Source organism: Manihot esculenta, chromosome 5 (assembly GCF_001659605.2).
Source record: "Manihot esculenta cultivar AM560-2 chromosome 5, M.esculenta_v8, whole genome shotgun sequence".
Lineage (NCBI taxonomy): Eukaryota > Viridiplantae > Streptophyta > Magnoliopsida > Malpighiales > Euphorbiaceae > Manihot > Manihot esculenta.
In genome coordinates, this window is record NC_035165.2 from 5,119,017 (window position 1) to 5,143,674 (window position 24,658).

General features: G+C 32.8%; 2 protein-coding genes across 2 annotated transcripts; both read right to left on the reverse strand.

Annotated features, from left to right (window-relative positions):
* Positions 1-502: 502 nt before the first annotated feature.
* Positions 503-8,115, reverse strand: LOC110615641 (protoheme IX farnesyltransferase, mitochondrial). The gene is made up of 9 exons (XM_021757631.2): positions 7,640-8,115; positions 7,214-7,343; positions 5,184-5,321; positions 4,915-5,048; positions 4,565-4,690; positions 4,093-4,196; positions 1,417-3,218; positions 1,122-1,251; positions 503-982 (listed from the first exon to the last, which is right to left on the reverse strand). Exons 1-7 carry the CDS (start codon positions 7,966-7,968, stop codon positions 2,869-2,871), a joined length of 1,311 nt encoding a protein of 436 aa, XP_021613323.1. The 5' UTR covers positions 7,969-8,115; the 3' UTR covers positions 503-982; positions 1,122-1,251; positions 1,417-2,868.
* A 5,684-nt stretch (positions 8,116-13,799) lies between these two features.
* Positions 13,800-17,900, reverse strand: LOC110615634 (protein NRT1/ PTR FAMILY 7.2). The gene is made up of 5 exons (XM_021757622.2): positions 17,722-17,900; positions 17,356-17,482; positions 15,598-15,815; positions 14,939-15,501; positions 13,800-14,858 (listed from the first exon to the last, which is right to left on the reverse strand). The coding sequence occupies exons 1-5, from the start codon at positions 17,746-17,748 to the stop codon at positions 13,967-13,969; spliced, it is 1,827 nt and encodes a 608-aa protein (XP_021613314.1). The 5' UTR covers positions 17,749-17,900; the 3' UTR covers positions 13,800-13,966.
* Positions 17,901-24,658: the final 6,758 nt, after the last annotated feature.

The following is a 24,658-nucleotide window of genomic DNA, read 5'->3' on the forward strand; positions in this document are numbered from 1 at the left end:
GGAAATGAAGAGAAATTAAAAAATAGAAATAATGAGCAAATAATATAATAAAATTTTAATTTATTTTGTTTAGATAAACTCTTAAAATACAAGAGAAATGCAATATCTCTCTTACCTAAAAATACATTAAATGACTATTATACTCTTATAAACTAAAAAAGAAAAGCTTAAGAACAATGAAGGTATTGAAGTATCTTGAATCAAATAACACTGATTTGTAATTTCTTTTTATTTCTCTCCAATTTCCATCATTTTGAAGAGAGATGTCTCCCACCAATTTCAAGAGAAATGTTCTCAGTCAAAATTGAGGAGGTGAGAAATATCAATTCTCCTCCTTTCACTTAATTTCACTTCATTTCTCTCATTTATTTAATATTCAAACAAGAGAATTTGGAGAAATTTTTTTCTTCTTTTCTTTTTTTTTGCCCTCCATCCTACTGGTTGTGAGTTTTTTTTTGGTTAGTAAATAAAAATTATTGATCGTACGAAAAAAGGCCAAGTCTGCATACAAAAGATCCAATATCAACATAAAAGGTCTCAAATACAATGCATATAAAAAGTCTAAAGCAGACCCAAATATTTGAAGCTCTAAAAACCCGACTTGCATGACAACCAATGAAACCCGGTTACAGCTTTTGCACAACCGCCGCTTCTCCTTTGTTCCTCTGGTCATCTGAGCTCAATGTCTGCCACAGAAGTAAAATGGAAGAGATTCTCGCTACAGTAGCTCGTTAGGTACCGATGCTCGAAGGAAAAAGATCTAACAAGCAAAAGCCTTTTAGCCGCAACCATCAGGGAGACATCGAGGAGATCTCAAACCGACTCAAACTGAAAAGACAAAGATGGCAGATCGTCACTCGTGCCTTCTTAGAAAACTCTGCAAGCCCCTTCCGACCAAGTCTCGCTGGACACGGGACAGATTGAAGCGCCGGAGCCGATTATAACCTTTACCTGCAAGTAAATTAAACCCATTCTCGAAACCCTGGCAACAAGAAGGCACGATAAATAAAAAGGTCTCTCTCAACAGCCAGACATTTGCCGACCAAGAAAGAAAGAAACAAACAAAAATAGAAACTAGAGAAAAAAAAAAAAAAAAAAAAAAAAAAAACTCAAAACGCCACCTTAAAACCCACTCTCCAGGTGGGAAGGAGGAGAGCTCCTCTACTCGGACGGGCCAGAAGGAAGCCGACGGTGCGGTAGTATTTGTGGAGATCAACAGATCATGAGTTTTTTCATAGAATTCTTCTATTCCTAATAAGACAGAAGGGGAACAAGTATATTAAGATACAATAGAAAGACAACAGAAAAATATACCTAAAGAGCTTCATATGCAGAAAGAATTGAGCAAATTCTAAAGTTAGGTCCAAGGGAGGAGACAAATTCCTTTAAAATCAAAGCCAATTTAGAAACTTTTACCAAACGGCATCCCTGACATGATAAAAGCATCCAAAGTTCAATCTGCATCCATAGCAAGGGGAAATATAAAATCATCGAGGAATTCAGCGCCGAAAACAATAATGTGTCCTTTTATCCATTTCTTTTCCAACCCAGGCCAATACTACTTTCCCACCACCTTTTGCTTTTGGGCCTTCCGCCCGTCGTATATTTATCATATTGCTAGTTATAAATACTATTTTTTTTACAACCGAGTTACTAACCTAGTTTATCATTTTCTTTTGTGAATTTATTCCACCAACTCCAAAATCACCCATTACGTATTAATTTTAATTAAATTTTAATTATAAAAACTTGAAATTATTTTGAATATTCTTTCACTATATCTATGATAATCTTTCTTTAAAATACCAAACTATATTACATTTAACATTGACCGAGGTTACTATTGCATACTCTGTCCCCCTCTTCATGCAATCTCAGTACTGATACCTTTTTTCTTTATTAAAACCTAATCTGGCTTAACCACTGGACTATGTCCGCCATTACTTCATGCATGATACTTGTGATTAGCATAATGCAGGCTAATTACGTCCAACAATTTATATCGACCTTTCAATCACTTTACTCGAACACTAAAATGACACAAACAAAGAGCCCAAAAACTCAACACCAGGCATCATGGCAAATATATCGAGAACACTTAGTTCATCAAAAGTCTAGCATCACCGCAGTTTCTTTTTTTCCCTTTTTTAAAATTATAAGTACTGCATTACAAGGCCATGCTTATCGAACTCCTGGAAGATACAAGCTTGCCATGACAGAGAGGCAGACAAAATAGCTTATGCAAGCCTTTGGCCCTCTAGTGGCCAATTCCCGAAACCATTTACATGAGAAGAAGAATCAAAACGGGGGTATATAACTGAAAATTTAAAGAAAAGGAACATGAGATCTCCCAAGTGACCTGAGGAGGAGGACTTTAAGGCCTAAATGAGCAAGAGACAATCACACTCAATAACAGCTTGACCAAGGGCTGTTTCCTTGGAATTTATTTGGTTTAAGAATTATTTTCTTAATTTACATGACAAATACAGTAATGAAGTTGCATTTGCACCGCGCATAGCCCCATACCATCACAAGAGCACAAATCTAACCCCACCTCCAACAAAGTTCTACTGAAGCATGATGCCCCCAACATTCTTCTGCTGAAAACAACCCTTTCTGCAGTCCGATACTAGTTCACAAAACATGATCATGAATGGTAAATCACATCTTCAAAAATTGCTTAGTTTTTATCAAACCGGAAAAAAAAAAAGAGAGAGTACTATCACCAAACTGACAAGGGAAAAAAAAAATCCAAGAAGCGGGGAGAGGAAAAACATCTGAAAAGAGAGAGGCCCAGCACCCCAATATCAGAGTTGCCTTCCTACTTTATTCGATTAAAGTAGCACTAACAGCAAGACGTGCAACATATTAGGGAACAGAATATGAAGGTGCTGGCAGAAAAGGAAATGGTGCAACAGAAGCATAGGCTACAGGCGCACGTGCTTGTGTACCAGCAATTGTATGCCTTCCTTTGCTCTTCTGATTATCAGTTCCAGAGTCTAGTTCTTGAGCTTCCAAGGAAGATGAAAGCTCACTCTCCCCACTGATACGGTGAAACAAAAGCCCAGACATAAATACAGGAAGATACAGCAGACTGGCATGAAACATTCTCCTAGCCTTGTGTACTGTTCGGTCTCGGTAGAATGAAAAGGCTGAGGCACTAATTGCTAGAGTCAAAAGAGATGATTCTAGACAAAACCAACCAGAAGTCACACCCCCTGCACACAATATTCACTAAATTAGCTGATTAAAAGAGATGATCTTTGACATTGTTTTAACATCAAGTTAGTGTACATATTGTTATGACATACCAAAAAGATAGTTCTCAGAAACTAGATTCCAGTTGTAAATATCAATTAATAAAGTGTACTACACTAAAGGAAGGGTACGATATAAAATTATATTCTCATTAAAGGGGCCAAAAATTTTTGATGTGCAAAGACCAAGAATTCTACATGATTCAATAAGCTTGTCAACTGTGCAGAAGTAATCATCAAAGAGCTCATGGAATAATTGCACGTAACAAACAAATATAACTCTCCTAACAAAACAATGCCCCTAAAACAAGTATATTCCCCGTGCCGGACAGGGGATATTGAACAATAGATTGGGGAGTCATTCCTTATGCTCAAAGCAGAGCCATGTAACAAGAAGAGCACCATACCATATCTAATGATTATGTGAAGATCTTGTTATAATGCATAACCACAGCAACAAAAAGTAAATCTCATGTGAATAACTTCACATGCATGCATCAGTTTAACAATACGAACAAAAGTCATGACTCCATGCTGAAAAATGGGGGAAAAGATATAGATGAGATGAAGTAAATAAATAACTTGCTTCATTCCCTTTTTCTGTTTAACATGAGGAACATGCAGAAGGGAACCGAATGAAGAAACCATAAAAATTTTTCTTTTAAAAAAAAAAAAAGACTGCATTAGGCTTTCCACATTGTAGTTACTAGGGAGTTCCCTTGCTTTCTAAATGGAGACCTTATTGTTGCATCAAGGCTTATCCTTGAAGAATCCATGAAAAGGAATAAAAGAGTAACAAGTATATATAGGTGTTCTTCAGTTGGCAGAAACTTACAATCATATGCTAAATAGCCCAATGGAACTAAATACAAACAGTTCCTAAGAGCCACTAAGGCAGTTCTTTGACCAGAAGCATCAGCAAGAGAGAACATCTTAAACCTGAAGATACCACAAATAAAATAAGAGGAAAAGATTAATATGAAAAAGAAGGGAGAATCTGAGCAGATGGTATTAAATATTCTAACAACATCATTCACATGAATGTGTGAGGAGACCACCTCCCTCCAAATTAGCTATGTTGATTATAATGCAGATTAAACATTCCAATGTCATTAACTTGTTACTTTGATCAAGAAATACACCCATTATTGTGAAATTATGTCTCAGAGCAACCAATCAGGTTGATCAGAGAACATCTTCTACAGCAGCTTATACATACATATATAATATAATATAAGCTTATATATAAACCAATGACAAATTAAAGCACCACCAAGTAACTTTTAAATCACAGCATCTGCACATACCCTCCATCAGCATAATCCTTGCGACACAAATAAGCAAGGGCCATAAAATGGGGTATTTGCCAAAAATAGAGTGCAGCAGGAAGAATCATCGCATTGAGTGAAACTTGGCCTGAAGCTGCAGCCCACCTGAAACCAAGCAAAGAAAAGCATAAGCCAGGATGCAGGGCTATTTGGCTAATATTAAACCATGATTTTTCTTGCTACATCTTTGAGTTGCGAAATCACATGAATATACATACATATATATATGAAAATAACTGGTGAATCCCTAATCAGGGCCCATCCTTTTGGGATACAAACCAACTTGGAAGCTGTACAGGAAAACATGTGAAACTGGAGGACAAATTTACCCCAAAAGAGGAGGAATGGCACCGACAATGGCCCCAACCCATGTGTTGACTGGATGAATCTGCTTCAATGGCGTATAGACAAATGCATAAAGAAAAAGATTGGAAGCTGCAAGCCCAGCTGCCAACATATTAGCCTGCAACAACCTTGTCAGGGAGGCTACATTAGTCACTCAGCTCCCAGCAAAATAAACATTGGGTACCAATAAGATATCAAAGTATCAGAATCAAACAATATGGGGAAAAAGAAGGAAGTGAATTTATTTGGCCACCTTGCATGCCAACAAAGCAGTGCCAGCTAAACCAACAGAAGATGCCCAAGTGGCAGCATGTGATATTGTAAGACGCCCTGAAGGAAGTGGTCTTCGCCTTGTTCTTTTCATTTTGGCATCATTACTGATTTCAAACACCTAAAAATACACATACATAAACCATTATCTCAGATGTTCAAATCAAAATTGAGTAAAACATGCAAAGCAAATAAAACACAAGATGCTATTAGCAATCAAACACTTATAAAATACCAACTGCTGATAATAGATAAACTAGGACATTAATGAGTGAAGCGCCTATAATTTCCCAAAAAAAAAAATCCTCTCTCTCTCCCCTTTAGCTATATTTGGCTTCTACCTTGCCCTAATTAAATGCACCTGTACAAAAAGGTTTAGCACATTGAAATTGCAGGAAAAAAAGAAAGCAAGCAGCAAATCTAAGTTGATAAGGGAAAGTAGAGGAAAAAGATTTAGCTGTCCCAAGTCTTTGTTCAAGATGTAGGAAAAGGAAATTATTTATATGGTCTATTCCAAGTAGCTTGGAAGGCTTAATTTAATTGTGTAAAGTAGCAAAATCAAGTAAGAAAGATAAAAAAACAAGCTGGCAAGAGATGGCATGTAACATCATAATTAAAGAATGACATTGGGAAAAATGTTTTTAGCTGTAACTCTTAACTTGTATGCCACCTATCCTTCTTGGGAGTGAGTGTCAGTTGGTTCATTTTGAAATTTGTGGGAAGCAAATAAACCAAATTATACAGAAGCAAAAGTCACACTAGCTAAGGAAGAAAACTGAAAATTTGAACAAAATATAATGATGATAATATAATAAAACCTAACAGAAAACCAAAATCTTTCAAAATTAAAAATTGAACCAACAATACTTTTGGAAACCTAAATCCAATGATTCAACTAACAACGGTTTGGTTCATTTTCATTTAAACCAAATAAGGGACACCCTATTTTTTTCGTTTTGTTTAATAAGATGAGAAATCGTTTACTATGTGCCACATGCTATGAACTTTAACATGGTCATTCTGTAATTTCCTCACTTAAGTTTCTAGGTTGCCTCCTTTCCTATGCCATTATCAGGAGAAATTGGCTCAATTTATTACAAGGAAACAACCAAATTTCCAAACAAAAGTTCATTCCTTTCCTTTTTAGTTTTATACTATCACTTTCACAGTTTGCAGTTCCCACATACTATGGCCATTTATTTAAATATGGTTGAATTAAAGTGTGAGAAAGTACAGGATCTGAGAAGTTATATTAATTTTGTTTTCATAGTTGTAAAAAGTGCTCTAGAACCTCAAGCCAACACCTCTAGACCTCCACAAGGATCAGGCAAGTGAGATCACAAAATTCATGTGCTTGCACACTTGTCATAAGGCACCAGGAGCAAGAAAGGTGTAAACCCCTCACCAGTGAAGGCCACAACGACTAGACTTGAGCCTCCCAATCTGCCAGAGTCAGCAACAACAACGTGGAGAATGACCTAAATATATAGCTGTTAATGGGATATAGCTAAACCACATCATCTCTAGAGTCACCTACTGATGATGTAACACTTCATCATTCATGCACCTCAATCTCTAATACAACTTATTCTTATTGTTCCCCCGAAAAAAAGGAGCATTATTGTAGAGAAATAAAAAATGATTGGAATATCAAATAGTTCACGGATCACCTTAAGTTATTGACTTCAAAAAACAGCCAAATGCATTCGCAGCCTCATACCACCAACTTATGATGTTTTAAGTTTCTTATTTCACTATCCTATTTTAATATACAGATATCTAAACCTTTAATCAGATGGATAGTTTATAAAGCCAGTGAGATTCATTTCTTCAGTTATAAATTGCTTGAAAACCAGAAGAATGAATGCAAACAATAAACAAAAATTTATTAAAGGAAAGAAAACAGTATAATGGAGGGCAAGCCATTCAGCATAAGCAAAACAATACAGTGTTAAAAGTTGCAATTTGTTTGGCAACATGGACATAACCAAATATTATCTCTCCAAAGAGAACCTGATTTAATGAGTTTGCAGATGCTGCAACCATCATAGTACCAGCACAAGTCCAACACATGCCTGCAAAATCAACAGCATTTCCACTCCCAAGAATGTATCCGGTTCCAGAAGTTGCAACAACTAACATACTGGAATCATGTATAAGTTCCAAAAACTGAGTTAGAGGAGAATTTTCAACAGGAATTAATGCATAATGTGATAGAATCAAACGTTATTCACTTAGGTTAATAAGTCAAGATACAGAATCTCTGAAAAAAACAATGATGCCAGCTCCAAATGTTATCATCCAAAACGATTGCAAAAGGGAAATGAATTCTATTAATTACATATAAACTACTATTTAAGAACAAGAAAGAATTGACAAACTAAGGTAAGCTAAAGAATAAGCTACAACTCAAACCAAAAAAAAAAAGGAAAAGGTAACCTGAGGCGAGCTTTGGAGAGCTCCCAATAGCAGCGGCTGTAGTGGCGAGCCAATTGCATTGCAGAAGTCAAGGGTGAGAGATCGACAGCTGCAGCCGAGGAAGTTGGGGAGAAAGCTCGAATTCCATCAGATTTGCGGTTCAGAAACCTAGATTTAAGTGAGTCCGAATGTGGAGGGATGGCAGCGGATGAAGACGAGCAACGCGAAAGGAATTGAGGCACAAAGACGATGCCGTTGGCATTGAAAATCGATGGTGACCGAGACCCATGATGATAGTATTTCAAGTTTGATAACAGCTTGGGGGCGAAACTCGGCGTGTTCCTCCACATGGCGGGGGTCGGAGGTTCCCCGAGAGAGTTGGGTCTGTCCTTTCGGCTTTTCAGGTACCAGCGGCGAGCATTCGCGAAAAGGTACTCGAATCAAAGGGCCGTCTCGAGCTCGACTGAAGATTAGATTTGAAGCTCCAGAAAGACTTAAATTCAGCTCAATTCGCTGATTAAATCACTAATAAAACTTTAATTAATTTATAATTTATAATTTTATTAATTATAATTTCAATCATAATACTCATAAATTATATCTTACACAATTAAATTTTTTTATTTTTATAATTATATTATTTGTAAATTAAATATTTTATAATTATTGAATGTTGAGTAATATTAGAATAACAATTTTAGTAAAATTAAGATTATATAAATATAATTTGCTGTAAAAAAAGACAAATAGCTTTTTATAAATAAAAAATAATTAATTAATTAACTATAGAACAAAAGAAGATATTACTTACGCTTTTTTATCAAATAAAAGATCTAAATAATTCTTACATTCTGTCATATTTTTATGATATAAATCTGTTTTATATTAATTTATTATCATACTAATTAATAAATAAACATTAATTTTTGAGAAAGGCACTCGATGTTTCGCGAACGAGAGAGAAATTGATGATTAGAAGACTAAGAATAGAAGAAGGATTTTGATTGCCGGCACAGCCACAGGTGGACCACAGGTAGCCGAATCTTCTAATTGGAGGCTGAAGCGGTAATTTAAAACTAGAAAATTTTCTATTTTTGATTTTTTTTTTCTTTCGTTTTCGTTTCGTTGTTTGTTGTTTTCTCTCTTCTTTGCTTTCTTTTAGTTTTGTTGGTTTTCTTAATTCCCTCTTATTGAGTGCAATGGTTGTATTCTTTTTTTTTTTTCTTTTATAGATTTTTGTTGTTTGTGACTGAGAGTGCAATTTTAAACATGTTGCCATTATAGGGGCAATGGTTCTGTTTTAATATTCGCAGGAGAATCTCTATTGTGTAACATTTACTGCTTATCAGTAGATAATATTTCCTTAGACAGATCAACTGTGATGTGCCTCCTCCTTTGCAATTGTTTTTCTTTTAGAGCCACTTTGTCCGATCGTATCTCTTGAATTTTCTATGTGTTGTTGCATGCAATTTTGAAGTTTAGTTTATGTTTATTTCTCTGGAGATTATAGTGTTGAAATTGAATTTAGCCCCTTAATCAATTGATTGTCTCTATTTGGTGTTATCTTTCTTCGACAGTGGTTTTATGCTTTGGGGATGCTGGGTCAATTTGGTCGGTGAATGAATTTTTGGGTTGGCGTTTGGGTTATGTATTTTAAGTTGTAAGTTGATTTTTGGTCTAAATTTGAATTTGGGTTGGATTGTGGTTGGTTTGACTTGTTCTCATAGACTTTTGAATTGAATTAGCGCTTTTGTACAATCTGCCTTAGGGCCACGATAAACGCAACTTGCATTGTTAAAAAATATAAATATTATTTTAATTTAAATTTAATAAGCATGTTGTATACTTAGGATTGAGAAAAGTTGAAAAAGGAAATTGATTTCTCAAAAACTATTATTTGTACATCAAATAGAGGAAATGAAATAAGAGAAATAATATTGTAACTACACGAGGTTTTTCACTATCTTCGAGCGTCCAAACAGCAAACTCCATTCTTTAGCTTTGAAATTGGATATGCACAAGACTTGTGATCAAGTGAATTGGTGTTTTCTTCGCAAAGTCCTTACTCAGATTGGCTTTGCTCCTATTAGGTCGTATGATCATGCAGTGCGTTATCATTGTTAATTTTTCAGTTTTGGTCAATAGTACTCCTACTGCTCCTTTTCAGCATTCTCGGAGTATATGATAATGGGACTCGTTGTCTTCTTATTTATTTCTCTCTTTCTCTCAGCTTTTTATCTTATTTATTATCTTCGGCTCATGCTCATGGGCTTCTCAAGGGTATTAAGGTTGCTTGTTCTGCTCCTCCTATCCTTGATGTTCTTTTCATTGATGATACTTTATTACTTGTATGTGCTTTTAGACAATAAACAAGTACTCTATTTGGAATTCTCCAGTCTTATACTTTAGCCACAGGACAAATTATTAATTAACAAAAGTCTCATATTTTCTTTAGCAAACATACGCTTTCTAATCTGAAATGTACAATTTTACGGTGAATTGGTATGCAAGAGGTTTCCTCATCTTGTCAATATCCGAGCCTTCCCGTTCTCTTGGGTCATTCTTGCTAATAGGTTCTTTCAGTTATTCTGGACAAGATTCAATTGAAAACTCAATTTTGAAAACATAAACTACTCTTTCAGGTTGGTCGTGTCACTATGATTCAATATGTTTTATCTGCTATTCCCTCTAACTCAATATCTATTTTCTTGTTTCCTAAATAGGTGTCATCAAAATTGAACAGTTTGATTTCTAATTTTTGTTGGGGCAATGATGTCCATCGCCATAAGCTACATTGGGTTAGTTGATAACGGTCTTGTATTTCCATGTTTCATGGCAGATTTGGCTTTAGAGATTTTGAAAATTTTAATCTTACTTGTTTAGCAAAATAGTGTTAGCGACTGCTCCATAACCAGGGTAGTTTATAGGCTTGTTTACTAAAGGGCATTTACTTTCCTCGTTCGTCTTTTTGGCATGCGTCTCCTAAGAGAGGTAGTTCTTGGATGTGCCAAAGTTTGCTTATGGGGCAAGATGTTATTCGCCTTTGAACTAGTTTGCATATTGGAGATGTATATCCACTTCTCTCTAATATGATCCTTGGATTCCTTTGGCATTCCATTATTAGTGTATGTGTCCTAAACCATTAATTTGGACCTTTATTTTTACTCATTTTGTTATTAATAAAGAGATTTTGTCATCATTGTTATTTGTTTACATGTTACATAATAATGATTTATATCTATGGTTCTTATTATTATAGAGATAATAATATATATAAATAGTATGCATATTAATTGATAATCATGAGATGATATGTGCATGGTGATGCAAATCAATATCATAATATTTGTTAGAGAATAAAGTATTTGATAGATACATGTTAAGATCACTATATGGATTAGTATCATTAATGAATCTCATAATAGTTATAAATTAATCTTTGGACTTGAGATTGTCATAATTTTCAACATAAGAACTATTATTATTTTTTGATATAATCAAACGTTGTTTTTAATCGGATAATTATAAAGATTATGATTGAGTATGATAGAAATTATATAGAGGATATTGAACAATCAAAATAGAATTTTTCCCTTTCTCTGAGAGAAATATCTTCTAGGTCCTTCGATAAGTCAGACTGAGAAATACATTGTCGTGCTCAAATAAATTGATAGCGTAATCAATGATATTTGATTTTATCAGTCTACTTGGAGTAATCATAAGTTTTAACAATATATATATGACACTGAATATGACATATGTTCAAACTAGATATCATATAACAAATGGATTAATACATATTTTACTATAAGGTTCTAATTGCGCAATCAATTATTATATTAATTGTGTAGTTATAATGTCTTACTAAAAACCGCTTATGACTTATAGGCTTTAATAAATATTAAGTCTACTGCCAATTAATGCGGGTCTATCGGGTCGCATACAAAAAATATATTATTGGACTAGACATTATTATTATTATTATTATTATTAGATAATAATGTTTAAAATAATAATATTAATAAAACAATCTATATTTGATATGGATTGGGATAACAACAATTTCTCTATCCATTCCAATTTCAATTGGATAAATATATCGATAACTATTTTTTTGTTAGACCACGTAATAGAAACACGTTTTCTAAGAGTAAGAGAGTTGAGACCTCACGCACACTTCAGAAAAAGAAAAAGAGAAACATAGAAGTCCTAACCGTTCCAAGAGCTAGCGCTCTAGACGGCAAGTATTCGTGTTGATACTAGCAAAGGGTGTTCATGAAAAGCAGCACCTAGAGTCCACTAAATATTTCAAAAACTTCTAAAAGGTTAAAATTCAAATCCTTTTTTTCGAATTAAATGGATCACTTGGGTTCCAGGAGGTAATTTAGATATTAAAATTTTTGTTCCGCTGCATGTTTTGGTTTGCACGATCTCTGGGTTCACTAACACCCATTTTATTGCTCCATAACCTAATTTTTGCCCTCTTAGCATTACTAAGGTGGCTAATCTAATTGATCATCCATCTTTATCTTGGTATCAATGACTGGTGCATACACTTTTTAACGCTTTTTTTGTACCAGTTATCTTGTTCGTTCCAGTTGTTCCACTTGGTATAAGTAATTACTGGATTTGTCATTTTACGTCCAATGGGCAGTATGCAATTCAATCAGGTTATCGTCTTCTGATAAACTGTGCTTTTACTTTTGATCGATCTTTGAATTCCTCTAGCCATATATGGAAAAGCATTTAGACTGCTCAGGTCACACCTAAGTTGCGTGTTTTTCTCTAGCGTAGTTTTCATGGAGCTTTACCTATCTTAGCTAATTTGCTTGATCGACATCTAGTGCCTTCCTCTCTTTTTTCAATGTGTCAATTTTAATATAAAACCATTGAATATTTATTTTTCTTATCTAATTTTTCCACGACAGTTTGGTTTCTAAATCTATCAGACTATAAGACTTCTCCTTCAAGTTTTCCTACTTTTGTTCAATGGTGGGAGGATTTGTTAGACTCCTCGCTTTCACATTCTTATGGTCCTTATCTCTTGAACAGTGGTTATTCTTACATTGTGGCATATTTAGAAAGTAAAGAACATCTATATTTTTAACAAATTACAGTCTGATCCTCATGCTATCTCTCGCTAGATATCTTTTGATCTTCATCAATTTCAACTTAGTGGCATATTTTTTTATCACTCCTCTTCTCAAGCCAACTCCTTTGGCGTGCCTTTGGACTCGGTTTGACATCCTCCTTATTATGGTTTTATTAAACTTAATTGCGATTTAATTTGAAATAATCAATTTTCTTTAACGGTTATAATTGTTATTGCATTTGATAGTATGAACACTATCCTTTTTAGATTTACTAAAAAACTTTAGTGTTCATCTGTTGACGATGTGTTGTGGGCATCGGCTGCAAGTTATTGGGCTATTGAGTGTGAGACAAATTCCTCTATACTTCATGCAGCTCTTAGTAGGTAATCTTCCTTTTCTTCCTTGGGACATTAGCTCTACAGTCACTTTCATTATAGGTTTACGCATCTCAAGTTTTCTCTAGTGCCTCGTTTGGTTAATCGTTTTATTAAATTAGTTGCTAAACTTTCTTTACATAATTTGTTGCCTTTGGATTAGTTTCTTTATAACTTTTCAGAGTTTATTTATTTTTATAATTTTTTGGAATCGTCTCAACTTTTATAATCTTTACCACCTTTGTAATCTTATCATTGTTTGCATGGCAAAAAAAATATATAGGGAAAAAATGTATAAATTATAGTTGCATATATTTATATTAAATTTTAGAGACCACATAAACAATACAAAGACTCGTAAAAGAATTAGAGAAAATTTTACTTAGAGTGGATATATTATATACAGAAAATATAAATACGTAGATCTCATTAGCCATATATTTATATTTTCAATTAATGATTTACCACATTTAAATAAGCATTGGCCTTTTCTTAGAAAATGTTATATGGTTAATTTAGAACCATGTATAAATTACAAATACAATTCATTAATTATTATAATGTAATTCCGAAAATTTAAATATGTTTTTTTTTAAATTTATATATATATATATATATATGAAGACGGTTATATTTTCTATTTTTCCGATAATTAAAATTCAATCTTGTTATTATAATTAAACAATATAGATGAGGTCGTGATTAATCAATTAATTAAAATTCAAATCAAGTCCTCTAAGTTTCATTGCTAAGATACAAATGAACATTTTGGAAACCCTCATGCTCAACTTGGAGACAAGTGAAAATCAAGTCCTCCAGTTTCATTGCTACGATGCATGCTATATAAATGAAAAATGAAATTAAGCACTACTAATCAGCAATCAAACTCTATGGTCGGCTTCTTGATCGTCGACGTTGTTATCAGCAATGGCATCACACTTGCCCTCAAACTTGATATACCTGTACCATTTTGCGCATATAATATATACTATGAAATCTGCGCTCGTCAAAGCTGCCAGAAGAAAGTAAAATCTGTCTAGGTGACCTTTGTTCAGGTTTCCTGGAATCCATCCTGGCATGTCATCTGTCGCAGAAATTTTCATCACGACTGTGACCAGCAAGCTGCTCACGTAGTTCCCCAGAGATATGGATGTCATGCAAAGTGCACTGCCGAAGCTTTTCAATCCATCTGGTGCTTGTCCGTTGAAAAATTCTAATTGTCCTACGTACATGAATACCTCTGATGCTCCTATCAGTACATACTGTGGAATTTGCCAGAAAATGCTTAAAGAACTCGCGCTCTTGCAGCTTGTACAAGTTTTTCCTTTTTGTGCATGCTTTAATCTGAATAACTCTACCACCCCTGCAGAGATCATTGCTATTATTGCGATAACTAGGCCGATTCCCATTCTCTGAAGCTCGGTGAGGCCTCTTGGATCTTTTCTTAGCCTGGCAAAAAGGGGGTCCAGAACTCTCCTGTAGATGAATATGAATACTGCGACGCTGATTATGTCAAAACTGGACATGCTTGCTGGAGGAATGTGGAAGCCTGAGATGGTAGTTTTCATAGCGGCGCCTTGTTCAACGAAGAGGGATGCCATTTGAGTGAATACTACTGAGTATAGAATTGTGCATAGCCAGATTGGGAGGAGTCTCAATATGCACTTGACTTCTTCCACTTGTGTAACTGTGCAAAGACGCCATGGATTAAGAATGTAATTCTCCTTATCAGAGAAATCGTTGGGTGTGACAAGGGCTGCTCTGTCCAAGAATCTGCCAAGATTTAGCAAACTCATCAGCATATGAAGAAGAATAATAATCACAGAATCGCAGGAGCATATAAAATTATTTACCTGAAGCCATCGGTGTGGATTATCTTTCTGTCGCCATCGTTGGAACACTTCTTTTCATCTACTTCAAACATATCCTCGGGATTTTGAACCATCTCAAATTTCCACTTTCTAGTTGCAGCAACCACCACTTGACAAAACCGAGAGAGAGGATTGCCTTGAGGTTTGAAGTGCCTATACCTGGGAGTCCCAATGAGAAACAAGACCAAAGCCAAAACAGCAGAGCCTGTAGACGCCCAAAATCCCAGTGCCCACATCCCATGGTCCTCAAAATAGCCCAATATAGTGTTTGAAAAAAGAGACCCAAGATTCAAAGCCAAATAAAAGTAGCTGAAGAAGGCAATCTTCGAGTGCCCTTCTTCAGGGTGTTCTTCATCAAACTGATCAGCCCCCAATGTAGCTATATTGGGCTGGTACCCTCCATTTCCTAGCGCAACAAGGTAGATGGAGAGATAGAACAGAGCAATCTGGAAACTTGAGTGGGATTCACATGGAAATTGATCATTGCCACACCCTCTGGGCTTGAGTAAGAATATGTAAGATGACAGAGACAAGGAGACCAGACCCTGTCATTAAATATTTAAATCAGAACAGTACACCATTAAAAAAATTGCTTAGTTTCCATGAAACATGAGGAATATTTATAAAGTCCTTTAACTTACGACGACAAAGATGGCCTGGAAGATGGCACAGGTCTTGTACCTGCCCCAGTAGGAGTCACTGAGGAAGGCTCCCAGGAGAGAGAAGATATAAACAGTTCCAGTCCATTTGCTCACATTGTTTGCTGCAGCTGCATTGTCTTGGCCCAACACTCTTGTCAGAAACAGAACTAAGTTCACTCCCACTCCAAAGAATGCCAACGTGGCTAGCCCTTGATTCACTGCAAATCCCACATTAGCTCCCATTATTCACCACTAACAATCAATTATCTTTTAGTTTCACATAAGGGAATCCTAGGTGATATAGTAATTTACAAAAAAAAAAAAAAAAAGTTTAAACTTTACAATTTAATTTCTATAATTTTATAGAACTTATAAATTAATCCATGTATTTTTACAAGTCAGCTACTTGATCTTGTAATTTTAATATACATTATCGTATTATTTATTCAAAAATTATTATTTAAATTATAAAAATTAAATTATAATTTATCCAAATATTTTATGGCTAAATTTATTATTATGCTTTTTTTAAAGGAAAAAAGTTGGCTGAACATGCATCCGTCTATTTTGCATATCTTTTGATTCACTGAATATAGACAGGAGAATTGCTCTTAATTTAAATACATCATATCTCTCATATTAGTGAATTTAGGAAGGAGATGGCCCATCACATAAACCACCTTAATAAATATTATTTATTGAAAAATAAATAAATTAATCATAATTTAAATAGTACTTATCTTTTTTTTAAAAAATTTATTTATCATTAGCGTATTAAATCAGTGCACGTATTTGCTCAAGGCAGGACGAATTTGAAAAAAAAAACAAGAATTTGTGTAGAAAAAAGGAATAGACTTATATCAAATATCTATTGCTTTATTCAATTAAATATTCACTTTTAAGCTTTAATGTCTGGCTTAAAAATATCTATTATTGATAACATCTTCAATAACCTAAACTAAGAAAAAGTTTTGCATGTGGTAGAAGTTTTTAAATATATAAAAAAAAATTATCTATACATTTAAATTATGAATATAATTTTTAATAAATTTAATATTCATTTATATTAGCAATTTATATAAATTTAATTTAAATAAATATCGCTTTTTTGTTTTTAATTAAAAATAAAAAAATTGAAAGAGCAAAAATTGAGATCTCTCAAATTTATTTTGATATATTTATTATCAAACTAATACTTTAGTGTAATAAATATCGCCTTTTAATTAGCTATATATTTATATATTTATAGTCTCACAATGGAAAGCTGACTAAGGATATTTTTCTATATATATAATTATGTATATTTTTTCAAAAAATAAAGATTTTGATGGGTATATATCAATATGGATAGGGTTTTTATTAATCCAATTGACTGATTGATATTTTTCTAGAAAAAAAAAAAAAAGAAGAAAGACTGATTGATCTGACAGAAAGGAAATAAAGCGTGATATTTCGTCATATAAACTAAAAGAATGCCTTGGTCAAGCTTAATGAGTACTGAGTAGAAATTTCTTTTCAATAAGTCTTTTACTTTACCCTTAACTATTTTTCATTTATTGCACTAAAACGCTGCAAGGATACATAACAATCGCAAGTTTAACCGATTTCTCTCTCGGTAGAAATTCTTAGGTCTGCCCATCCGTATCTTTTCATGAAAGAATCTATTAATTTATGTTTTGGGAGAGACAAGTTTTTCTTGAAAATGCATATATAAATATACGTGGAAAATAAATGGAGGAGACATGTATGATTAATTACCTAGTATTAGAATTCCGGCGAACCATGTTCCCGTTCTATCCCGGATTGCTGGATGACCATGTCCATCCACGCTTCCATCTTGGGTGTAAACTGCCTCTTTCTTTTTCATCTTCCCGTCTACCTTGTCCTGTAAATTTGATCCAACGAGTTTTCAACATTTAGAGATGAAAAAGGCACGCGTCTCCTCTTTTTTATCATGTAATTAGCTTTGAATTTATTTATGCATAATATGTTATGAATGTGAGAAGTTGGCAGCCCTCAGCCAACTATGACGAGCCTGATTATTACCCAAGAGGAGGAATAATAACTGAAATAGATATACAAGGAGATGAGTGAGATGGAATAGCTTGGAGAAATTTCACTGACCTCTTTGAAAATATGAAGACAAGCCATTGATGCAGTGTCACTGAAGAGCAAATATTGATCTGAAATGCAAAGAAAATTAAAGGAGCAAGATATGAAGGGCCAGGTTTAAAGGAAGAAGAGAAGTGGAGGAACTTGTAATGAAAGATGAGTGTGTTGGCAGTGAGGAGGTGCAACTGCAAGGCGAGAGCATCAGGGTATAAATAGAACAAGGAATGAAGAAACGAACGGCTGAGATGTTCTGAATCAGTAAGGCCCACATGCACAGGAGAAATTAAAATAAAATGACGGAAATGAAAAGGAAAAGCGTGAGAAGCAACAAGTTTGGAAGAGGGAGCAAAAGAAGCGTGACATGGTTGGATACAGTCATGAAACAGAGGAAAGTGAAAGTTAAGCATCACGAATGCTTAATCATCATTGACTAATAAAAACAAAGTCTCTTTCACGAAATTAAGATTAGAGTGGCTATATTGTTTTAGCTAGCTGTCTTGATTTAGACAAGTTTCAAACGTGCACATCTGGGGTGGTCTATTATGCATTTTTTTCATTCATTTGTGTTGATTATATATTTAAGAACTTGGGGTTTTAGATGCATGGATCCTTTGTCGACAGGCAGATCTTTTTCCTTTGCTTTTTGGACGCATGGATTAGAATTTGATTCCTGGAAAGTGGAACTCATGCGTAGTAATAATGCACCTGGTGGCTGGTGATGGTCTCATGCATATACAATTATATATATATTTCGTGTCCAATGAGAATTTGAGATATGAAGCATGATTGAGAATACCAAACTCAAACCATTATATTATTACATCATATGATTATTGGGTACTAATTTGTTTAGTTCTATCTGGTGTAGGTTGTTTATTCCAGAATAAAATCAAACAAAAAGCAAAGAGGATTAAGTAACTGATCATATGACCTCGATCTCACGATGTTTGGGTGAAGCGTCCACTATATAATTTATGAATGGCTAAAACTTGCAATCAAAATCAAACATTAATACAGAAAATACTTATTTAGACTGAATCTATGTAAAGTTATAGTATAAATGTGTGGTAAAATTTTGTATGAAAGCCTGAATGAGAATTATTTCTCTTAGTATGTAAAATTCTGAAAAAGTGTTTGGATTATAAGCTCATAATATTAATTCATTGTTAATATGAGCTTGCATCAGTGATTATTTATCTGATAGATTCCTAATGTGAGACATTAATTCCACTTAGTTTTCCAACAATATGCTCTAACTAGCATGCATGCAGCAGCAGTGCACAGATACAAAGCAAGTTGATGGGTGGGAATAATAAATAGGTGGTAATTACGAAAGAGCGAAGAAAGTGAAGAATTTTTAGATGTGAGGAATGAAATCACATGAGATGAGGTGGAGGAGGAATTAAAACACCAATTTGGTACAATGCACGTGGACACAGGATGCATATGCCCATTTTGAGTCCACCATTTTTCCACACAGCCGGGATTAATTGTTTTTTTCTGAAATTTTTCGGCTGATGGCTCTTCTCAATCTCCCTGAGGCCGCCCCTTTTTAATTGAAAACCTTACCTTTTCTACTGGATATTAGCTCACCTCTCCCTGACTAACCCCACTCGCCTCTGTCTCCTGACTCAAAGGTGACCAAGCTTTTTTTGGCTTTTGGATTTTAACATCTTCTTAAATTATTATTTTCCCTATATATTTATCTATATATATAAACGCCAATAGCCAAACTGACCAACCCACTTAATTTTTTTTAATGCATAAATTCATTTTTTTTTAAAAAAAAAACAAATTTGATAAATGCTGTTAATATTCCACTGCTGTTATGAGTGTACTGTTGGCAGGTTTGGTCTTTCAATTAAATGCAGTTTCAGTCGGATTAAAACAACACTTGGAATTATTATATTAAGGCTTTATAAAAAAAAAATGTTTTTTATTTTAAAAGTTGTCTGTAATTTTTAATAATTTTTAAATAATATTATAAGTTTATTTATTCAATTTTGCAATATGATCATTATGGCAAGACTAAATTTTTTAATGGTGAGAATTAATTGCCAAATTTGATGCTACAAAATTACATTTCTTGTATCGTATGAAACACAGATATTGACTGCATTATATATAATGATTTATTAGAAAACTTGGCGTCAACTTCATCATCATCTTCATCATTTTTTTCAATGTTTGTTTTTTTTTCTGTCTTATTTTCTCCCCATCTCTGAAAATGGGCAATGGATTTTCGTAGTTGGGCAGCTAGACCACGTAGGAATGGAGGAAAAAGAGAGGCCATATTTGGCTTATATCGGATAATTACGTAATGCAAAAATAATGGAAGTGACACAGCTGAAAGCACAAATCTTGCAAGTTGTAGAAAGCAATGACTTTTGTCGGAGAGACGACACAGCCAATCAACATCATTGCCTAAAAATATATTACTCCCACAGTTTCCCTGATTGCATGTAAATCGTCAAAAGTGTGTATGTTGTTGGTTAGACTTGGAATCCCATTAATTTTTTCCCTTTCTATTTCCATAGGCTTAACTGGGGATTTCAATTCAATCACGCCATTCAGTCCAGCTTGATGGCTTATCACTGCATAGTTGCATTCTTTTATTTATATGTTTAAAAAAGATAAACATGTGGGGTTATATATGCCCATTTATAAGCAGACGTAAATATCTTATAAAATTGGTAAAGCTTATCATGATAAGATTTAAAAAATTTTCAACTGGTCCTACTCAGCAATTACTTTCACTTTTTTTTTATATATTTTTGGATATCCACTTATTCACCTAAAAACCCCACCAATCCTTCCAAATCATGACTGGATTACAGCCAAAACCGCACTTAAGTATATATATATATATACATAACTTTACTCTCTCTCTCTCTCTCTCTCTCTCTCTCTCTCTCTCTCTCTCTCTATATATATATATATATATATATATATATATATATATATATTCAATTTACCTTGTATTTACACTCAATTTAACTCAAAAATAAAATTCAATTTTCTTATTTTTTATTAAATTAAAATTTCTAAGCTCATTTAAATAAATAATTTAATTTTTTTTTGAAATGGGATTAGAAATTTAAGAAATTAAAGCTAAAATCTTTCAAATTTACTCAAATACATTTTCTACTGAACTAAGTCTATAAATGGATGATTTCATTTTTTTTTATAAAACTCTATTTACATCAAGCATTATTATTTGAAAATAGCAATATTTTTCTTCATTCAAATAAGTATTTAATTTTTTTTATAGAAATCTAAGGTTTGATTTAGTTTTTATTACAAAATTAGAAAATAAAAAGTGTTAACAATATTTATATATGGAAAATTAAATAGTATCAATAAGATATTTAAAATTCAAAAAATATTTCCTCTTTAAATAATAAGTTGTTTTATTTTATTTATTATAATATTTTCATTCTTTTAAATGCTCTAAAATAAAAAAATGCAGAAAATACTTTTTAAAAATATTTTATGCAAAATAAATTGAGCCTAAATTATATTAAAATTTTTTGAACTATTGTTTTTCTTTAATATTTTTATTGAACTTTCGTCATGTTTTAAATTTATAATTTCACAAGCACAATCTTTTAATTGATTATTGCTACTAATGAATTATTGTGGACTAATGAAATAGTTGTCTCTCATTGCCCTTTTTTATTTTTAATTTTATTTTATATTTTAATATTAATATTTAAAAATTCAAAAATTTAAAAAATAAAATTTACCGAACGAAAATAAATTTAATATGAAAATATCCCCTCTACTCTTTTATTTTTTTTATCTTTGATCTTTTAGTGACGCATAACCACCACTCTGCTATTGTGACACTTGTCTCTGTCACTCAGTCCTGTATATACGGACATATTAGAATACCCCTCTCTATTAAATAGCCATTTAATTCATTCGATACGCATACTGCTAAAGTTATAAGGTGACTGGATCTGCTCTGCTACTTTTTATTATGTCATAGGCTATGCCAATTTTAAGTAGATCTACTCGCATAACCAGTACAGCCTGCTCTCATATCACCAAATTAGAGCGAGTGAGGTTGAATCAATTTGCTTTAGAGTGCTATGATGGGCTCTAAACCTATACTCCTTTTTAGGTCCTGTTTTAATGTCAAGTCAAGAGCACAATGACCTCTTTAAATTTTATTTCCCAGTAAAATATTACTTTTAAATTTTACTATGCAGTAATAATTTTTATTTTTTTATAAATATAATTAAAAAATACCTATTATTTTATTTAATTTTATAAAAAAGTAATTATATTTTAATATAAATCGTTAAAACTACTGAATTATTATAACATATATATGTTAATTTATAATGACATAATTACTTTTTATTAATTTTAAAAAAATTTATTATCTAAATTATAGACAATAAATTAAATTTTTAGATTTCATACATAATATAATTATTTATTAAATTATATTTATAAAAATAATTAAAGGAAAATATGGATTTGACAGCGATTGATTTTAACGCTAAAAAAAGTATTAACTTCTTGTTAAAACAAGGGTTGCTACACGCTGCTGTCTAAAAAATATATATATATTTATCAGTCACTTTAGTGCTAATAGAGACTTTTTTTTCTACCAAAAAAGTATTTTTTTTTCTTTATTATTATGATTATTATTACTGTGTAAATAATAAAATCACAAATTACGTGGAATATTGATAAACTAAAATTTTAGATTTTAATATCAAGATATTTGTTCTATATTCATGACTTTTATTCAAGATAAAAATATCTAACGTTAACAGTGTCACTTAAAACTATCTAGAAGAAGAATATTATAATTTTATATGATAAAATATATATATTAGAAGCAAATTTAAATTTCTCTCTTTAGAATTTTTTTATACAAATATTGAAAAATTACATTTCACAATACTCATAAGATTAAGAAATAACAAAATTCAAAGAAAAGCCTAAAACACAGCAAAAAAGTCAAATCGAAGCAATCAATTCAATAAACACATCAAATCAAATCAAACCAACAAAACAGGCCAAACCTAACAAATCATATTAAATCACTGGACTCAAACAACATAAAAATTCTAGAATCAGAAATATAAAGAGTCTTTGAAACAGACACTGCCTCTATTGCAACAGCACCATGTGAACAGCCTCCAAACCAAACCATTAGGCAAGGGAAGGTGACGATCACAAAATTCAAGCAAACAAAGTAAAATCACAAACCCAAATCGATGATGATGAGATCATACGAGTCTTAAATTTTTACATTTTAGCTCCTAAATTATAGGTCAATATCCAAATTAACCTTTTAAATTATTTTTGCAGATAAATAACCCCTAAACTATTTTAAATATCATATTTAAAATCTAAAATTTTAAAAAATTGATAAATTTATCCAACCACTTACCATGTGACTAAGTGAACAGTGACAAACATTTGTAATTAGTATCTTACCATCATCTTCATATTTACAAACATGAATGTATTAGAAATTCAAGGATTTGAGTATTTCTCCATCTCTTACTATGTTTTTATGCTTCCTTACTAATTAAAAGAGCAAATGTAATATTCAACCTCATCAATGATGTTGTTTGCATCTCCCATACTAAATTCACATAAGGACTCAAGTTGAAGATTGTAATATATTAGTTAAGTGGTATTTAGTGTGCCTATAAAAAAAGTGATCACCGTAAAAAACATATGTAGTTGCAACGTAAACGCCTATGAAAATCAAATCGATCACTATCAAGATTTAGCTAATTAGAGTTCAAAGTTGTCAATAATCAAGTTTGAATGCACAAACATTTTCTCTTCTTTAACTTTGTATTGTTGCTATTGTCGTTTATTACTATTTAAGTACTGAAAATATCATTTATCGGACTGAGTTGACTACAGTTTAGATTTAGATAGGTGAAAACTCTGACACTTGTTTAAAATCCTCTCTCTCAGCATAACAACAAAAATTTTCATTTATCCAATTGATATGCTATTGTTTTAGAGTAAGACAGTTACTCATATATTCTTTTAGTGGGTTCATATATCTTTAATATCACTCTTTATTTATTCTATTAATTGAGTTCTGAATATGATATTTAAAATATTTTAGGGGTTATTTATATGTAAAAATAATTTTTAAACTCTCATAATATTTTTTTTCTCAACGGGTAACAATAGTTTGTGTATCCTATCAGGGCAAGTGACAACCTAATTCTATGGAGAGTGGGCCTCTCCCCACCTTTATCTTTGGGATTGAGTTGTAAATAAGTAGTTGTTTTGTATGATTTCATTTTAAAGTTGAGATTTCTTGAAAAGGACCTGCATGTCCCAGTGTTGCGACCCAAGATGCTTTGGTTGGGATTTCTTTGGATTGCCTTTTATCTTTTCGGCTTACCTGAGGGTCGCATACTCAAAGCTTTATGGATCGATTGGCTCACTACAAAGGTGGGATACCTAGATTTCAGAAGCTAGCCTATTATCTTTGGCTGCCCCCTATCTATGAGATAGATGGGACGGCCTCACCCTCCTCTGCCTTGCGTTGTTTCTTTCTGAGCCGTGGGCTTGGTTTCTGCACCTATTTTAACCACTCAGAGGTTGTGGAGACGGTGAATGGTTGGGACTCATAGTGGCCAGTTAGGCTTCGACTGCTCCATGTAGCCTTAGAGGTGAAGGATCTCGTTTATCCCTCCTCTAACAAATGAAAGGTGGCTGACGAAGTCAACAAAATAATTAGGGAGAGACTAAAACACTAGAATAATTACCACTGAAAAATTAATTTCAAAACTAGAATAATTACCACTGAAAAACTAATTTCAAAGGTGGTAGAGAAAATGAAAAAATGAAAAAATGAAAAAGACTAAGGAGAAACTCAGCTAAGGAATTTAAAATTTTCAAAAAGTGTGAAATTTGTTTTTTGTATGGTTGGTATTTTTTATTGATTTTCTAG

What these genes read in the sequence shown, in the direction of transcription:
- LOC110615634 (XM_021757622.2), bottom strand. Translation starts at nt 17,748, where the DNA reads ATGGCTTGTCTTCATATTTTCAAAGAG. An exon ending in GTCTTCATATTTTCAAAGAG is followed by an intron (nt 17,483 to 17,721) that starts GTCAGTGAAATT and finishes TCAAATTTACAG; the next exon opens with GACAAGGTAGACGGGAAGAT. An exon ending in CGCCGGAATTCTAATACTAG is followed by an intron (nt 15,816 to 17,355) that starts GTAATTAATCAT and finishes TGGGATTTGCAG; the next exon opens with TGAATCAAGGGCTAGCCACG.
- LOC110615641 (XM_021757631.2), bottom strand. Translation starts at nt 7,968, where the DNA reads ATGTGGAGGAACACGCCGAGTTTCGCCCCCAAGCTGTTATCAAACTTG. An exon ending in CTGCTTTGTTGGCATGCAAG is followed by an intron (nt 5,049 to 5,183) that starts GTGGCCAAATAA and finishes AGGTTGTTGCAG; the next exon opens with GCTAATATGTTGGCAGCTGG. An exon ending in GCCATTCCTCCTCTTTTGGG is followed by an intron (nt 4,691 to 4,914) that starts GTAAATTTGTCC and finishes GCTTGGTTTCAG; the next exon opens with GTGGGCTGCAGCTTCAGGCC.